Source organism: Gymnodraco acuticeps, unplaced genomic scaffold, assembly GCF_902827175.1.
Source record: "Gymnodraco acuticeps unplaced genomic scaffold, fGymAcu1.1, whole genome shotgun sequence".
Taxonomy (NCBI): domain Eukaryota; kingdom Metazoa; phylum Chordata; class Actinopteri; order Perciformes; family Bathydraconidae; genus Gymnodraco; species Gymnodraco acuticeps.
The window spans coordinates 3,434,597-3,451,346 of record NW_022991435.1 but is presented as its reverse complement, the minus strand read 5'-3'; the positions used below and the strand labels follow the sequence as shown (position 1 = coordinate 3,451,346).

The following is a 16,750-nucleotide window of genomic DNA, read 5'->3' as shown; positions in this document are numbered from 1 at the left end:
ACAATGCTATGAAGAGGCTTTAGCACAGGGAATTCGTTTGAATGCTGCAGTTATATTACACTGGCTATAGTGTACAGCTAAAAATAACAGTCAAAAATAAGCCTGAGTTTGTATTTCAATTAAAGTCACAGAATAAATAAATGGTATAAATCATCATGTTAGAAAATATATTTTTGTTATAAATAATATAATTCCTGTTTGGCATTGGAGCATTCATTTTAAATGGATATTTACATTAGTTTCTCAGAACATAGCATAGTCAAAGTTAAATCACATTTTGATTAAACAAAACAAAATTACAGTGTATAGAATACAACTATGATTAAGTTTAACTATGCACTCTAATAATTAGAATATGCTTAAAAAATAAATAGGCCTATGTGTTTGATGCTGCAATAGAGAAATGGAAAATATGTGTCTCTGAACAAATACAATAAAAAAACAGGCAATAATTAACAACGGCATGAATATATGTTAAAAATACGGTTGACCTTATAGAGACATTCCATATTAAATTTCAATCAAATCAAAAGTTAAAATAAGTGCTATTGGAGAAAAGATTACAATACAAGGATGAATGGTATAGCCCTGGATTCCACCCATGAAAGTGTGTGAATGGTTTTGGCCATTCCCCGGAAAAGGAAGTGGGTATCTTAAATACTATTTCAATTATTTTAAATAATATTGCGTGTTATTTATACATTTATTTTTGATATATGATTGTTTTAATTTGATAACATTTTTAACAAAATTGGGACGTAAAAAAAACAAACAAGAATTACATTTACTATATATCACTGCCGCGCACCACGTGACTTCCTTTCCGGTCTAACCTGACAACATGGACGCCAGCCGCGTGCAGCCGATCAAGCTCGCCAGAGTAAGAAAATGCATAATAAGGCGAAAATAATCATATCCGAACGGATAGAGGGCTACAGTAACGAATAATGTAATATACGGTCCTAGAATATTGAAGCTAAAACTACTTTAGAACATAGTTTAGCGGAGGCACAGCGGCGCTCATGCCTCCAACATGGAGGCCTGTCCATGCTACAGCCTGCCCACTGTTAGCCTGTTGTAGACGGTTTGATACTGTTTCTAGTTCACACAAGAAAACAAGCTTAATTTAACATATCGTATCTACATTATAACTTGTGTTGTTTTTTTTAACAGGTCACCAAGGTGCTCGGAAGAACTGGTTCCCAGGGACAATGTACACAGGTATGCTAACAGCTAGCAGTTTACCCATTTAATACAGGGCTTGTCTCTCATCGCGTCTTTTGTTTAGCAAAAGCCTTCATAATTATATTTTAAAAAACACAGTACATCCCGAAATATCCCACGTTGTAGATTAATGCAATTGTTTATTCGTCTAATTGTTTTATTTTTTACCTGGAAAAAGACAACTCTTACATCCTACAAATCTACGTAAGGGCTTGCGTTTTAGTCTCAAGCAGAGGTGGAAAAAGTATTCGCATATTTTACTTGAGTAAGAGTGAAGGAATACTCTGTTACAAGCCCTGCTATCAAAAGGTACTCAAGGAAAAGTGGCATCAAAATATACGCAAAATACGTACTTATTATAAGTACTCATAATGCAGATTGGCCCATTTCAGAATAAGTTATAACATTTGTTTTTATTATAAATATTGATGTATTAAAGTGTTATCAAAGCTGGTAAAGGTGCAGCTAGTTTTAATGACTTTGTATAATGCAGGGTAGCTTGTGAATTTACTTCATTTTAAGGGTTGATTTTATATATCACACCATTAATCCAAATCTTCTTGGTAACTAAAGGTAATAAACACATGTAGGATGGTAAAAGTATGTTGCACAGTTCAATTTCCCCTGGGGATCATAAAGTATATTTTGTTATGATACACCATTACATTTGAACATTCAACAAGCTTCTGTGTATTTACGAAAATGGCGATATATAGATAATGGTAATACCTGTGTAGGACACTAACTTCTTAACTAGGATGTACCTGTAGATCTCTTTCTAATTGTGATCATGTCTCTTCATCTGAACACACAGGTCCGTGTTGAGTTCATGGACGACAGCAACCGCTCCATCATCAGGAACGTGAAGGGCCCCGTCAGAGAGGGAGATGTGCTGACACTTCTGGAGTCTGAAAGAGAAGCCAGGAGGCTGCGATAGGTGAGGGGAATAAACCCAGTCAGTCATGTCTGTTAGGAGTGTTCACTAGTAGGTGTTAGAGTACATCAAGCTAACTTTGTGCATTAGAGCAGGGGTTCCCAAACTTTGCCATGCCAAGGACCCCCATATAGCATTATCCTCCGTCGGGGACCCACCTGTTGCAATTTTTTTTTTAATGAGGAGTACAATATGATGGAAAATATGACAAATTAATCATACAGCTTAATACATTTTCTTAATATATATTTGTATTAATAATCAGTTATTCTTCAAAAAAAAAATTGTATTTATCTTTTGTTTGTCATTCATTACATTCATTGTGTCTTCTGTTATAAACATTCTTAACACAATATTAAACAGTAATATCAACAGTAAACATATTTTTAAAGTGATTTCTGTCTTTATAATATTATATAATTTTGAACAGTAATATGAACAATTAACATATATTTTTAGCATTTTTGAAAGCTACTTATGCCTTAATAATATTATATATAATATTCAACATTAATATTAACAATAAACATATTTATATTCATATATAAACAACAATATTTGCTACATCCATGCTCTCATCCAGCTGCAGAGCGAAATATTCACTAGCTCTCACTTGCTCCAAAAGCTGAGCAGATACTCAGTTTCACTCTCAGTAGCGGCAGCTCGATTCTGATTGGCTTGAAGGGCGGTCGTGTGATTTAAAAACAATAAAATAAAAAATATTAAAAGATTGGTATCAAAGGACACATAGATTGATAGATATGCAGTTATTAATTACATTAAAAAAAAAAAAAAATTCCCCTTTCCCTTAAACTTTGCGTGACCCCCCTGGCGGGGCCCCACTTTGAAAAACACTGCATTAGAGAACTATTTAAAAAAAAACATTGGCTTAGGCTGCTATTTTGAACTGGGCACGTGTATAATTTAATACAATAAAGTGAGTGTAAAAAATATTTAGATGCATCTTGTCTCGTTAAATAGCTTGTGCAACCAGAAATAATCTCTGCTCAAGCACAATGTTCAGCAAGTTAATATTTGAATCCTGCAACAAGTGTTGACCCACAAAAAAGGTTTTCCTATGTCATGTCCTCTGTATGTATGTATGTCAGACCACATGTTATTAAAACATATTTTAATAGTCAAATATAAAAACACTATAGTCTCTCTTTATGAAATGACCGTAGAATTTAAACTAGAGCTCTTTGACACTCGGTAACAGAAACGCTAAGCTTCTCAAATCAAGGATTATGCCTGTGTTATGTAACGGATTCATATTTATTTTTAGTAAACCTAGTGATGAATGGTTGTCTACCACTCATATTGTAAGCTTGTCATGACTGCACTTGGTTTACTCTTCGTGGACTTATTTCCTCCTGAATCACCAGACGAGTGAAGGCGACAGGTGGCTGAGTCGAATACGTAGCACTGTCTATTCACAAATTACAAATGAGATTTAGCAATCCGTTACCTGAACTAAAGACCCTGCTGTTTTATACTGGAAAATGTTGTTTTTATTATGCTGGTTGAGTTTGAGGTGGTGTGTTGACCTTTTTCAATTTGTTTCTCTTTGCAGTGCCCCTGAGCTGTGAGATGCGAGACCAATGCAGTGAGGAATCACTCGATATCACTTGTTCAGATGCTATGGAATAAATGTGGTCTTATTTGACACTTGTTCAGATGCTATGAAATAAATTTGGTTATTAAGATCAGTTGGTGTTCTGTTTTTACTTTGTTCATACTCATAGTAAAAAAAAAAAAAAAATTCATAAATATTATCATTACATTTAGCTTAAGGCATATTAGTGATTATTTCACACCAGTGTGTAAATCCACTGCAGAGTTATCATTCCTTTACATCAGTGACGATATCTTGTTTAAATAAATATGCTAACGTGTTACAAATGTAGTTTATAATGTGGACGTTGAGAGGATTTAGTTTCAATGTACATTTACTTCATGAAGTTATGAGATTTGTATCCTTTTTGAAATGATCAAAAATCTAGATACTCAAGGCTTTTATTGTCGTGTGTATAGCTACGGGGCAGTTATGACAATGAAAATCTTGGGTCACAGGCTCCTCGAACAGTGCAACACAAACAGATAAAATAGAGTCTATATACAGTAATTGGAATATTGATATATGTGAGTTGCAAACTGATGTATCTTCTTTCAAAAGTTCAGGTGTTTAACATTCTTATGGCCTGTGGGATGAAACTCCCATTTCAATTGAATGCAAAAGTATATTAATGCTTTACGTCAACTATATTTCGTTTTTAAGATAAAAGTCACTTTGCATAATTGGATAATATAAAACGACTAATATATAATTAGATAATTGGCTACTTTGCAATGTATAGAGTAATACACGATAGCCTCACCTTTACTTACTGCCACAAAAAAGGATATTGTTTTCTTACAAGCATGGGAAGCTTGCAATTTTTTTGTTGAGCAATTTTAATATCAGCCCATCCGTGCAGTGTAGTGAGTTTGTCTGATAACATTCTTGAAGACATTCACAGATGCAATGTCTTCATTTGGTTCACTAGGCCTAGATCATGGAAAAAAGGTTATGTGTATTACATTCTGTCCAACAGAGGGCAGCATCACTCCTAGTTGTTTGGGGAGTTTAAATTAATTTCACTGATCAGAAAACAAATACAGGCTTTCATCCCCGAGTCTTGTCTTGAAGGATGAGCTGTTTTAAAACAAGCCTCTTGGCAAACTACCTGCTCTAAGAACCTATTCCCAGCCCACCTCCCCTGACTTTAACTTGTTCTACACTTGTGGATAGTAACAAGTGCAATGACTGAACAGAACATCACGGCTGATGCCAGTGGAGATGCTTTCCACTCTTGTTCCTGGGTGTGACAACACTTATCTGTTGGCTGCAAGGATTCATGGCGTCGTCAAGGCATATTCACACGCGCCTGAATTGCTTTTTCAAGGTGTTGATTATAACCAAGCTGTATCAAAGCTTATTTCATGTGAATCAAGTGTTGTCAATGTGCAGAAATCCTTCCTGCATTGTAAGAACAAATCCTGATGATTGAATACAGATCAGTTTACTGGCAATCTTGGTAGGTTTTGAAATGTTAATGAGATGAGACATTTCAAATGAGTCCCACCCTATTTCATGCTGTTTTATTTGTCCTGTGTCTTCTGGATCAACTTTTGCTTCTTACAACAATCTATGAAGCCAGAGCTTTAATAATATTAGCAAATGCTCATGCTAGTGCTAATGGGGATGCTAATGCAAATGATGATCTGATGCTGAATAGCTTGATCTATAACTGCTCAGTTTTAAAATAACTTAAAGCCAATTACTTTTTACAATGCATGATCTTGGATAAATGTTTCTAACCTCACATTTTTATATATTAAAGATTTTGGTTGACAGGCTTGCTTTTCCAGCAAGAAGGTATTTGGGTGAACTCCAGTTTGAGGTTTATGAAGGAGTCAAGTGTTTGAACAGGAAAGCAGTTTGATTTGTGTGTTGGGCTTTGGCTGCAGAATGTATTCTGTATGTTAAATGTCCTTATACTTTCCGTCTCAGTTTGACCTACTTTGCACAGAGCTTTGAATGGTGGCAGTGGAGAAAAATGACTTTATTTGACTTAAAATCAACAGTGATGTGAAAGCAGTGTATTTACCAGGCACAGTGGTACTATACCATACTGCTTTGACAGGTATATAAACAGTGCATTGATTTAGCATTTCATATTTGTTAAATAAATAAAACACTCACCATATTAAAAACACTACAACTTTTTCCACTGTTTTGTTTACACCACACAGCTTTTTATGGTTGCTTGTTTTTCTTATGGCTTTGGCTTGCAAGCAGTGGGACCTTTCAACAAGTTAAAACACACAGTAAATCATAACCGACAAACATGTCAAAATGCATTGGACCCTATTTTAAGGTAGGCCCAAATCCCTTATATGTTCTACTGGAGTGGAAAGAGAATGCTGGAAAACGACTATAAAAGCATTGTGCTTTTGGTTGTCATAGTCATCGGCATATCCGTGCAGAATGAAAAAAGTGTATACATTTGTTTTCTCATTGTGCAGATTATTTACCATCATATGTACCAATGAAAAGAGTATTGCAGCTGCGTCTTGAGGCTTTGAAACTTCCAATAATTACTGTGGCTCTTGCCAAGAGAGCATCAACAATAATGTGAAACTAGAGACCGTCTGCGATAGGATCAGAGTGGCAGCGAGGCTAAATTGGGCCAGGAGTGCTAAGTGGGTGTGTGGGGGGGACATAGAACCTTTCCCTACCTCCTACCCCACAACTTCTGCCACCCTTCCTCAGACCAGAGACCACACCCATCTTCAAACTCAGCCTTCATTTGATCTCAATCTACCAAAGAATGTGGCCAGGGACCATCACCGTGATGAAATGAATAAACAGAAATAGAGAGACAGAAATATAAAACCTGGCACAGTACTCAAAACCTCGTCTGTGGTAGTTCCTGCTACAGTATGTTTCCCCAACTTTGCCATGAAGACATACACACAGACTCAAAAGGTAAAAACACAACCAGCATTGCGGCTAGTAACCAAAGTGTCAACTGACACCAACCAATTAATTCTTGGCAGCTATTCCTTAAGTTAAAGTTAGACATGCAAAACCAAGAAGATGGCTTGCACTTGAAGCAGAGACAGAGTTATATGTAAGAGTGAAACTGAAAAAGATTTTATAAACAGGTCCTACAGCTTCAGTCTGACTCATGTTCAAAAAGCTGCACCTGCTTTATCCTCTAAATGCACTTTGTCCTACAGATGAAAAGAAAAGAGAAGTGTTATTCTTGAAGGGAATTCCCAGTTTGTTATTCAGCAGGCTTCACAGTCAACAACAGCTCTGGGCTTGACAAACAACTCGGAATCACCTAACATCCCCTGTCAACAGAATTCCACACCTCTCCATCCCCCTGCCTCACCCATCCATATAGACTTACGGGTGGTATGTGTTTACCATCTCTCCTCTTCCGTTTCTATCCCTGAAGCACAGGCATACCAGGTTGGAAACATCTTCCCCAATGTCACTCACAGTTTATCTGCATGCCAATGTCAAACTCAGCTCTGAGAGATCAGCAGCAGTGGACATGTGTGTCTGCAGGCACTGTCTGGGATCTGCAACACCGAGGCACACGTGCACACATCAGTCAGAACAAGAGCGTGGCTGAGCCATATCTAAATCTCAAAATCTTTCTTCTATTATCTATAAAGAGATTGAGACATCAACACTTTTGTTTTTGTTTATAGTCACATCTTTGTTAATATGCCTTCCCTCAATGACCAGTAGTAGTGAAAGCTGGGATGTAATCCATTTTAAAGTGCTGAGAGTTTGACAGTTTTGCAGGTGTGAGTATAGTTACTTTTAGTTGATGATGCTTATAATTGCTTAATGGCAAGTATATTCCTTGCATTTAAACTTTCTTAAGTAAAAGAACAAAAGTTATATTGGCAAAATGTACTTAAGAGATTAAAATACAAATGTATGCTTGCAATTGGCAAATAAATGCAGTGGAGTAAAAATAAGTACAGTATTCACAGAGGATGAATAAAGATGGAGGCGGGGGGCTTTGTCTCTCCCATGCTGATTAACAGGATGTGAGCAGCAGGGAGGTCATGGAGCATCCGGGGGGGGGGAAGAGGCCTCTGATTTACACACTGAACCTGGCCATGGTCCGCACATTTACAAATGGGGCCCATAGGATGCAGGGAACATAATTACCCCAGAGGTAACTATAAGATATTCCCTGCCTCTCTCTTTCTCTCTTGCCTCTGCTAGTTTCTGTCCTTCTCTTTTTTTCAAGCATCTTCATACACTCTGAACTTTAGTAAACCCAGCATCTCTTCCCATAATCCTTTCCTGCCATTCATTGCATTGGGAGAGGCTGCTCTTGTTAGGCTCAAGGAGGGCAAGCCAAGGTTTTATCACCTGCAGAAATGAAGAGAGCTTTAGTAAGAATACTTGGGTATCTGGCTTGATGACTGTCTCACTTTTAAACTTCATGTCAATAACCTGCTTAAAAAGCTGAGGGTTAGGCTAGGTTTCTTTTACAGAAATAAGTCCTGTTTCTCGCTTGAGGCCAGGAAAAGGCTAGTCACTGTGACCTTTTTACCTGTGCTGGATTATGGTGATTTGTTATATATGAATGCACCTGCCAATTACCTGAGCAAGTTAGATGCTGCGTATCACAGTGCACTGAGATTTTTGACAAATTGTAAAGCACTTACGCATCACTGTACCCTGTATACCAAGGCGGTTATGCCATCACTTACTGTACGGAGGCTCAGTCACTGGTACTTTTTCATTTACAAAGCCATGTTGGATAAACTACCATCTTATATCTGCTCCCTGATCTCTCTGCGAATTGAAAGTACTTATTGCCTGAGATCGCATGCTGTGGTTTTATTAAATGTGCCAAGTGCTAGGACTGTTTTAGGGAAGAAAGCTTTTAGATGTGCAGCTCCACTAACATGGAACAGTCTGCAAAAAGAATGGAAAATTACCAAGCTAGTACCACTACATGTTTTTAAAGCTCGGTTGGATGCTACAAAATCAGATGCTGTTGGTACCTGTACTTGTGGTTAAATATGTAAATTGTAATCCCTGTACATTTTGCTGTATGATGTCCTTTTGTTGTTCTGTTGTTTATGTCTTCTTGTGGAACCTACTGCTGCAGGTCTCCCTTGAAAAAGAGATCATTGATCTCAATGGGATTTTACCTGGATAAATAAAGGTTTTGAATTGAATTGAATTGAAGAATACAAAATGAAAGATGGTTGTTAGCAAGAGCGATGTCCTACATAAACAATTAACCAGAACGAGTTAAATGACTTTGAGGTTGAAAAAACAAGCCAAACACAGCTTGGACTTTTTTGATTTACTTGTATGTAAGCAAAAGTGCAAAAGGGGGAGACTCCAGTGTGTGAAGGTCATAAAAACAAGCCATTCATTTATTTTGTTAAGGCTTCGTCCCCTGCAATGCATGTGACTTGACCAAATATATTTCTTCAATTTGCTGCATAACAATGTCCCAGCACAAACAGCAGGTGCAAAGACAGACAGAAACTAAACCAGGCTGAAACGTAGGGTCTGATGCTGATGATGGGCCTGTAGCCACACGTCCTCGAGTAAACACTTTAAAAACAAATCTCTGTGGACTGGACTCACATGAATGCTGGCACAGGTTACTGCCTGCAGTAACAGTCGGGTATTGTTCCACAGGTTCCATTAGTGCTTCTATAGCACTGAGTGAAAATATGTTATGTGATCAGACTTGTTTTATGTGCATTATACATGAGAGCTGTGATCTTAATGTTGATTTAGGTTCAACTTTACCTGAGAAGAGGAACTACTTGCTTGCAGTTTTCAGTTAAGAGAGGAATGGTCCTTAAGCAGTAGTTAAACATTTTGGAAAAGTGTATTATTTGTTCAAGAGGGCTGCAGGAATGAGTCCTAAAACACAAAAATGTTTGCACTTCTGGTACCCTCTCTTCAAAGTCAACTGGTATTTTAAATAGCTTTTTTTTTAAAATAAAGTCTGTTTTAACAACAACCTTTAAAGATGTTCACACTTTGTATAATCACAAGACAACAGTTGTACGTTTTAATGCTTTGCACTGAGACTACTGAGGTTGTTAGGGATTTTAAACGTTATCATGCTGCATGGGGAAACTCATCTACTCAGTAGAAGGCAAGTTGAAGTCATTTGACCGAGGTGTAGTTTGTTTATAACCCTTTGTTAGCCATTTACTTCTGGCAATTTCATTCAGGCTTCAAAATCATAAGTGTTCATTTGTTGAAATCATCTGACTGATCAAAATGTGTGAGTATCATACACGTTTGTTTGCAACTGAGCTTAATTAGTTCAACAATCCAATTTGTTGAAGGTACCAGGGCAGTGGTAACTACCTAATGGGACTTTGTGTTTTGAAAAGACTTAACAAATGTGTTAATTAGTAGGATTTAGATGCAGCGTTATATTTACAAAACAAACTAAATACTAATAATTAAATTAAGGCAAGGAAAACATTTCTCATATGTTGAAGTTTTTCCTTCTACAGCATTTGTGATATCTGTTGTCACAGTTTGTTTTGCAGACAGTGAGTCAGTAGTTAACTGTCAAACGTTAAGAAACATTAGTTATATAAATCAGCAAGTCTTCCACTCTGTCAACAGTCATCTTATGTACAGAACACATTAGTCAACTTGCTTGAACAACTCAAATAAGGTTATCTGGGTTAAAGGTTGTGTTATGTTCCTTCAGTTTTGTTTCCCTAGTGTTCAGGCTTGTTCTCACAGCTAAAGAAAGGGACAGATTGTGTCGATTGGAATACAAGCAGTATATGAGATACACCAAGGCAAGGCAAGGCAAGTTTATTTATATAGCACTTTTCAACACAAGGCAATTCAAAGTGCTTTACAAAAAATGAAAGACATTAAGAAAAGGGCATTTAAAATCAGTCATTAAAAAGAAAAGCTAATAAAATAAACATTAAAAGAAAAAGTACATGGATAAAAGTTACAGTGCAGTTTAAGATATGAATAGTTCAATTAAAAGCAGCGACAAAAAGAAAAGTCCAGCCTGGATTTAAAAGTAGTAAGAGTTGCAGCGGACCTGCAGGTTTCTGGGAGTTTGTTCCAGATATTTGGAGCATAATAACTGAACGCTGCTTTATCGTGTTTAGTTCTGACTCTGGGGACAGAAAGCTGACCAGTCCCTGAAGACCTGAGAGATCTGGATGGTTCATAATTTAGCAGGAGGTCGGTAATGTATTTTGGGCCTAAACCATTCAGTGCTTTATAAACCAGTAGCAATATTTTTTAAATCTATTCTTTGACACACAGGAAGCCAGTGTAAAGACTTCAGAACAGGAGTGATGTGATCCACTTTCTTAGTGTTAGTGAGGACTCGAGCAGCGGCGTTCTGAATCAGCTGCAGCTTTCTAATAGATGTTTTAGTGAGACCTGTGAAGACACCATTGCAGTAGTCCAGTCTACTGAAGATAAAGGCATGGACAAGTTTTTCCAAATCCTGCTGTGACATTAGTCTTTAAATCCTAGATATATTCTTTAGGTGATAGTAGGCTGATTTAGTAACTGTTTTAATGTGACTGTTGAAACTCAGCGCTAACTTTTATACGTTCTAACTTGGCTCCAAAAACCATTACCTCAGTTTTATCTTTGTTTAATTGGAGAAAGTTCTGACACATCCAGTCATTGATTTGTTCAATGCACTTACTCAGTGTTTGAATTGGAGCATAGTCTCCTGGTGAAATTGTTACGTAAATGTGTGTGTCATCCGCATAGCTATGGTAACTTATTTTGTTGTTTTTCATTATCTGAGCCAGTGGTAGCATGTAGATGTTAAAGAGAAGAGGCCCCAAGATGGAGCCTTGAGGAACCCCACATGTCATATTTGTCAACTCAGATGTGTATTTACCTATAGAAACAAAGTTGTTTCTGTCCTTTAAGTAGGATTCAAACCCATTTAGAACTGTTTCCGAAAGTCCCACCCAGTTTTCCAGTCGGTCTAGTAATATGCTGTGGTCAACAGTGTCAAACGCAGCACTGAGATCTAATAATACTAACACTGAAGTTCTGCCACTGTCTGTGTTTAAGTGGATGTCATTAAAGACCTTTACAAGAGCAGTCTCAGTGCTGTGGTTTGGACGAAAGCCTGACTGGAACACATCGAAACAGTTATTTAAATGCAAGAAATTACTCAACTGTTGAAAAACAACTTTTTCAATGATTTTACCTAGAAATGGGAGGTTTGATATGGGCCTGTAATTGTTCATTACTGAAGCATCTAGATTATTCTTTTTTAAGAGCGGTTTAATGACTGCAGTTTTCAGGGCCTGTGGAAAAATACCTGAGTGAAGAGATTTGTTTACTATATGAAGTAGATCTGAGGCCATGCAAGGCAAAACATCTTTGAAAAATCCTGTTGGAATAATATCAAGGCAGCAGGAGGAGGATTTCAGAAGTTGAATAATGTCCTCTAGGTTTATATCATTAATCTGATGGAATTGTGTCATGATGTCTGAATTGATGTTAGGTGGACATAGGGACAACACATTTGCTGTTCCTGATGCAGAGGCACTGACTGCTTGTCTTATTTTCTGAATTTTGTCAGTGAAGAAGGAGGCAAAATCATTGCACGCCCTGGTGGATAGAAATTCAGAGGCTACTGACACTGGGGGGTTAGTTAGTCTGTTGACGGTAGCAAACAAGGCACGTGCGTTGTTTTTGTTTTTGGTAATGATGTCAGAGAAGAACGATTGTCGTGCGTTTTTCAATTCCAAATTATAAAGGCCAAGTCTCTCTTTATAGATTTCAAAGTGAACCTAGAGATTTGTTTTTCGCCACCTGCGTTCAGCTTTTCGACATTCGCTTTTTTCTGTTTTCACGGTCATGGCCTTTCTCCATGGAGATATTTTCTTGCCAGACACTTCCTTTACCTTAGTTGGAGCAATGGCATCTATAACATTTTTAATTTTTGAATTAAAATGATCTACTAGCTCATTTACTGAGATGTTAGCAGGGGCAAGTGTGGTAGAAAAATTCTGAGTAAACATTTCCCTAGTATTTTCAGTTAAATATCGCTTTGTGGTTATCTCTTTTTGAACATTTTTGTGAACAGAAATAGAGCTCTCAAAGAAAACACAGGAATGGTCAGAGAGTGCAACATCAGTCACCACAACCTTAGAGATATTCAGACCCTTTGAGATAATTAAGTCCAGAGTGTGCCCCTTATTGTGCGTGGGCTCCGTCACATGCTGAGTCAGTCCATAGCTATCAAGAACACAAAACAGTTCTTTAGCCCCTCTGTCCTGGGGGTTGTCAACATGGATGTTAAAATCACCAACAATGACTAGACGGTCAAAGTCAATACACACTATAGACAGCAGTTCAGTAAAGTCATCAAAAAAGCTTGCACAGTATTTGGGTGGTCTATAGATATTTAGGAACAGAGCTCGAGAGGAGCATTTCAGCCGAAGGGCCACATATTCAAAAGAATCAAAGTTTCCATACGATGTCTTCCTGCATTGAAGGGAATCATTGAACAGAATAGCAACTCCACCTCCTTTCTTATGCATTCTTTCCTGACTCATAAAACTAAAGTTGGGAGGGGTTGATTCGATAAGAACAGCTGCACTGTTATTTTGTTCAATCCAAGTTTCTGTTAAAAACATAAAATCGAGATTGTGCTCAGTGATAAAATCATTGATTAAAAAGGTTTTTCCACCAGTCAATAACATTTTATCAAATCTCAAATATCTCACAGCAGAGTTGAGTTTCAGATGTGTTTCAATCTGCTTTTATAACATGATCCAGGAATAATTTTACTCTTTAATTGAAATGATACATCTGAAGAAAATGTAGCTGTTGACACACCTGATGAGAGTTTATGCAGGAAGCCAAGCTGGGTCAATATTTAACAGGAAACGACTTGGAAATTTTGATTAGTTTTTAGCCAAAATATTTTCATGCAAGGTTACTTTCACTTGCTATAAAAGATTGCATTGATCTGCTAATCATGCCAGTGTTTAGATATCTACTCAGGGAGTCAGTGGGACAAATATTGGACATGATTTTTGTTTTGACTGCTTGGAAATAAGTGTGCCGCCAACATACCTCTAGTTGGCAACCAAACATTTTTACTGCAGGCAAAGACTGTTTCATCTTAAAAGTAGGCAACACAAACAACAAAAACTAAATAACACAAAATACAACAACTGTTTTTCATAGCCAGACTAAAACTGCTACACATGCTAAATAATTAACTAGAACTAACGCTATCACACGTCTCCTGAGAAGACTCACTAAATATGTTTGTCTGGCCTGCTGAACCTTGAAAACAACCTGCGGCCAGCATTGTGAAAACACAAAAAAACACAAATCTGAAAGGACTTTGAGGCCATTCAATTTCAATTAGGTTTCAGGATTTAAGATTAAACATGGATCAGGTCAGTCATTAGAGACTCAGCAGAGAACAGATGGTCAGAGGTCCTTAACTTAATGTGACATCTGATCATTCTTGAAGTGCAAATGTGGCTTTGCCATAAAATGTCTCGCTAAAGAAATCTCCCCGTCATTAAATATTTACTAATTCATCTCACAAGTGCCTTCAAAATGTAACGGACACCTCTTTTACACAAAAATAATATGCCTATTTGATAATAATGAATTGTGTGCAAGGAGTTTTAGTAAAAATAAACCACTAGAGAAAATAACGCCTGCAGGTGTTGTTATGAGGCAATGCCTCATACAGGTAACCTAGTGGAAATGTGTTTTTTTAATATTCACTTGCATAAAAACTGTCTAGCCTTGCTCTCTCTATATGTAACAATAAATCTAATAGCAGCTTTAGTCTAACTATGATTAAATACTAAATATGATTGAATAGGCAGTTTCGGATTTGTGGTCACACTCACTCTTCTCTGCTCTACTGCTGGACACCGGAGCCCCCCAGGGCTGTGTGCTCAGCCCCCTCATATTCACGCTGTACACCCACGACTGTAGCCCTCGAAGAGAACTCTGTTAGTAAATCTGCGGATGACACTACCAGCAATCATCAGCTGGATTTCAAACAACGATTAGACTTTATATATAGCGAGATCATCAACAATCTTGCAATTAGTGCTCATAAAATACCTTACTTCACATCGTCAGTAAACCAAGGATTGGATCGTTGATTTAATACAAGTTTAAAACATCAATAGAGTAGAGCAAGTGGATTTTTTAAATGTTCTGGCACTCAGGATCACCAACAACCTAACATGGTGATTTCATGTCACGATCTTGATGAATAAAGCTAAATAAAAAAATGTACATTTTTAAGAAATCTTAATAAGGCTAAATAACACAGCCAAGTTATTTTTGACTTTAACGAGGGGTAACAGAAAGCATCCTGACTGGAAGCGTTACAATCTGGCATGTGCACGGTCAATGACACAATGGCTTTTCATCAGAGCTGCCAGTGAAAAGCCAAAAGGATAATAAAGGACAATACATTGTTTAGTCTTATAGCAAAATGGGACTATAACTGCATTTCATCAGCACTGTGTTGCACAAGCACAAAAAGCTTTTCCTCATATTTTGCCCAATTCTAGAGGATCCAGCCCAATTTGGCAACACTGACTGTATGTTTCACTAAAGCACTTTCAGAGGGTGGTTGGTTTACTCTTCCTTTTAAAACAGAAACTAAAGAAACAAGTGCATGGTTTCTGCAGAAATGTTCCTGCTAAAGAGTGCACAGCTGCAGTGGCGCAATTATAGTTCAGAACCCCTACTGTTCTGGAAGAACACTTTGTAACTCAAGCCCTCTTTTTCCCTTTTCTTCTCCAAATCACCAGCTGCTTAGCACTTGACACTGAGAGGCTGACTGCCAGTTACAAGCATTTTTTCCAGAATAGGCCACATTCACAGTCAGATCCCTCTTCAGTTCAAGGAGCCCCTCAATCCAACTCCTGTTGATTACAATTAATTGGGCAATGAATAAGTATCATTGTGATCAGAAATCTACACCCATTGCCCTTCAGTGCTTCCTACTCCATGGTAAACACAGTAGGAGTATTTGAATGTTCCATGAGGCCAATTAGTTCATGGGATTCAGACTTGATAACAGGGGCTCACACCACCAAGGGGCTAATCTTTGGGAAAAAAATATTTCTCAGAAACTCTGGGGAGACTTAAGAGCTACTGTTTATTATATCTGGGGCTCTGGGTCCATGAAATGTAAAAGATGGGTTCTTGAGAGCTTGTTTAGCACCCACAGCTGCCTCATTTGAGCAGAATCCCCAGACAATGCAAATATGTGTTTCAGCTATTTACAGCTCCTGCATTTAGCATGGAATTCATCCTTGACCGGTCACCTTGGCAACTTGTTTTGGTCTCTCAATGGATTTCTTACTGAGCAAACAGTAGCATATACTGCTGCAGGGTTCCTCTTTATCTCCATTAATACAACATTTGATGTTGTTATGCCAAACATAATTCAGTATTTAATATTGTATGTACATTATTTAAGGAGAATTTGTTTACAGAAATACGCATATTCATTTTCTAGAGTTAGATAAGACAATCGATAGCACTGTTACGACTACATGATATCTAGGCATAATTCCTGGATATGTGAAACAGCTAGCCAGTCAGCTAAACATCAGTTTGTTATTAAGTAAACAAATAGAACTTTCTAAACAGTGGTGCAGGAATCAGTCCAAAAACCTATTTTGTATTTTACCACGTCTGGTTCCCTTGTCTCAAAGTCAACAGTTTTTTTAATGTGTTTGTGGTTAGAAACCTGAAATAAGGTCTGTGGTTTATACAAGATTAAGAGATTTTGATGTTTTTTTCCACAAAATAAAATGTATCAGTAAATATGTAAATACCTTACTCCTGAATGTCCTAAGCCTCTATGTTGGCGATTGCTAACAAGTGACTAAATAAGACTAGCAAATGTCATCAAGAAGAAAAACAGTCTATATTTAGCTTGACGGTATTGACATGCAGCAGCCGTGCAGCAGCCATGCAACTATGATGTAGTTTGTTTATAGCCTAAGCTAATCATC

At 37.4% G+C, this 16,750-nt stretch overlaps 1 protein-coding gene across 1 annotated transcript; it reads left to right on the top strand.

The window, feature by feature from the left end:
* Window positions 1-665: 665 nt before the first annotated feature.
* rps28 (ribosomal protein S28) lies at window positions 666-3,867 on the top strand. Its single transcript, XM_034195933.1, has 4 exons — window positions 666-880; window positions 1,174-1,221; window positions 2,039-2,161; window positions 3,732-3,867. The coding sequence occupies exons 1-3, from the start codon at window positions 842-844 to the stop codon at window positions 2,159-2,161; spliced, it is 210 nt and encodes a 69-aa protein (XP_034051824.1). The 5' UTR covers window positions 666-841; the 3' UTR covers window positions 3,732-3,867.
* Window positions 3,868-16,750: the final 12,883 nt, after the last annotated feature.

Bases quoted from the DNA above. Each gene is read 5' to 3' on its own strand.
- rps28 (XM_034195933.1), top strand. From the start codon at position 842: ATGGACGCCAGCCGCGTGCAGCCGATCAAGCTCGCCAGA. The intron at 881-1,173 runs GTAAGAAAATGC...TTTTTTTAACAG, and splicing joins AGCCGATCAAGCTCGCCAGA to GTCACCAAGGTGCTCGGAAG. The intron at 1,222-2,038 runs GTATGCTAACAG...CTGAACACACAG, and splicing joins CCCAGGGACAATGTACACAG to GTCCGTGTTGAGTTCATGGA.